The 1,778-nt window shown below is 43.1% G+C and overlaps 1 protein-coding gene across 1 annotated transcript; it reads right to left on the reverse strand.

Annotated features, from left to right (window-relative positions):
• Positions 1 to 466: 466 nt before the first annotated feature.
• LOC121474885 (olfactory receptor 2T27) lies at positions 467 to 1,420 on the reverse strand. The gene has a single exon (XM_041728036.1). The coding sequence runs from the start codon at positions 1,418 to 1,420 to the stop codon at positions 467 to 469; it is 954 nt and encodes a 317-aa protein (XP_041583970.1).
• Between the last annotated feature and the right edge of the window lie 358 nt (positions 1,421 to 1,778).

Consider the following 1,778-nt stretch of genomic DNA (forward strand, 5'->3'; position numbering starts at 1 on the left):
AGATTGAAATAACATTTGAAATACAGTAAAAACAATATTTGGACAGTTGATTTTTTTTTGAAATGGTCAATTTGTAAATTGTCTAAGAGAGAGACTGGTGGGAAAGTCAAAGGAATAGCTGAAGATAAGCATTTCCTTTGCCATTACTGACCGTTGCAAGAAACAGGCAACTTCATAATTTCCAATGGCATGCATGCTTTGTGGAAAGCAGACAGTGGCTATCGAAAACTCAACTTTATTCCAACTCCAACTCAAGCTATCCACTGTTCAGAACACTTATACTCCCCCCCCCCCCAAAATGGCTAACTTCTCAAAATCCTGCAGTCAGCTTTTCAAATCCCAAGAATACCCCACTTTTGCTTGCTGGCATGTGAATGACTTGTTAAGTTTCCAATATGTAAATCTTGAGGTAATGATAATGTTTTGTATTCTTTTCTTTAAATTGCATGAGGCAAATGAAATTTCTTTAGAAGGTAGATACACTTCCTGAGGACAAACACTTGCCCAGAGTTTTCTTTAAAGCCCGGCTAACATCCTTGTTCCTGAGGCTATAGATGAGTGGGTTGAGCAAGGGTGTGAGGATAGTGTAGAAGGCAGATACGGCCTTGTCCTTCTCAGGGGTATGGTAAGAGTGAGGCAACACATAGGTGTACATGGCAGCACCATAAAAGAGGCTGACAACCACCATGTGTGAGGAGCAAGTGGCCACCGCCTTTCGCCTTCCTTCTGCTTCATTCATTCTATAAACAGTGATGAGAATCCTTGTATAGGAGGCTGAGATAACAGAGAAAGGGATGAGGAGCATCATGATGCAGCAGACATACATGGCTGTTTCATAGGTTGATGTGTCAGTACAGGAGAGCTTCAGAAGAGCAGGGACCTCACAGAAGAAGTGATTGATTTCTCGAGAGGCACAGAAAGGGAACTGCATGGTCACTGGAGTGAGCAGGAAGCCATCTATGGACCCTCCCAGCCAGGCTGCCACCACAATTAACAAGCAGACTTTTCGACTCATAAGGACAGGGTAGCGCAGAGGGTTGCAGATGGCTACATAGCGGTCATAGGACATTAATCCTAAGAGGAAAAACTCAGCCCCTGCCAAGGTCAAGTAAATGAAGTGCTGGGAAGTGCATCCTGCAAAGGATATGGCCCGCTGGCCCACTATCTGGTCAACCAGCATCTTTGGCACAATGGTAGAAATGTACAAGATATCCATAAGGGAGAGCTGGCTGAGCAAGTAGTACATGGGGGTGTGGAGGTGGGAGTCCATGTGGATGAGAATGATCATGATGGTGTTGCTGGCTATGGAGATGACAAAGACCAAGAGGATGAGGGCAAAGAGAAGCCAGGGAAAACGGGTGTTGCTGAACAAGCCCAGGAGAACAAAGTCAGCATACATGGAATAGTTGCCCAGCTCCATGGCTCTGTGAATTATACTAAGATGACATGGATATGGTAGAGAAATTTGGGCACAGAAGATAAATAGTTGGTTTATTTAAAACATTATGATGTATCCATGGACAAAATCAAGACAAATCATCACATCTCATCTTGTAATTTCCCCCTTTTCCTAATATTTGGGACCATGGGTTGCTTTGAGATAGTAGTCTTTACCTTTGAGCCCTAAGATTGATCTATCCCATTCATGAAGCTCAAAAATTTCAACTTCCTGGAAGAACATTCTCTGAAGAATTATGTATGCCACACCATACAACCACTCCCTCAAGGATGATAGACTTGATTCACCATTACTTTTAAACTTAGAGGTCATGGTGAAA

Source organism: Vulpes lagopus, chromosome 13, assembly GCF_018345385.1.
Source record: "Vulpes lagopus strain Blue_001 chromosome 13, ASM1834538v1, whole genome shotgun sequence".
NCBI lineage: Eukaryota > Metazoa > Chordata > Mammalia > Carnivora > Canidae > Vulpes > Vulpes lagopus.

Coding starts and splice junctions, on each gene's coding strand:
- LOC121474885 (XM_041728036.1), bottom strand. CDS start 1,420: ATGGAGCTGGGCAACTATTCCATGTATGCTGACTTTGTTCTCCTGGGC.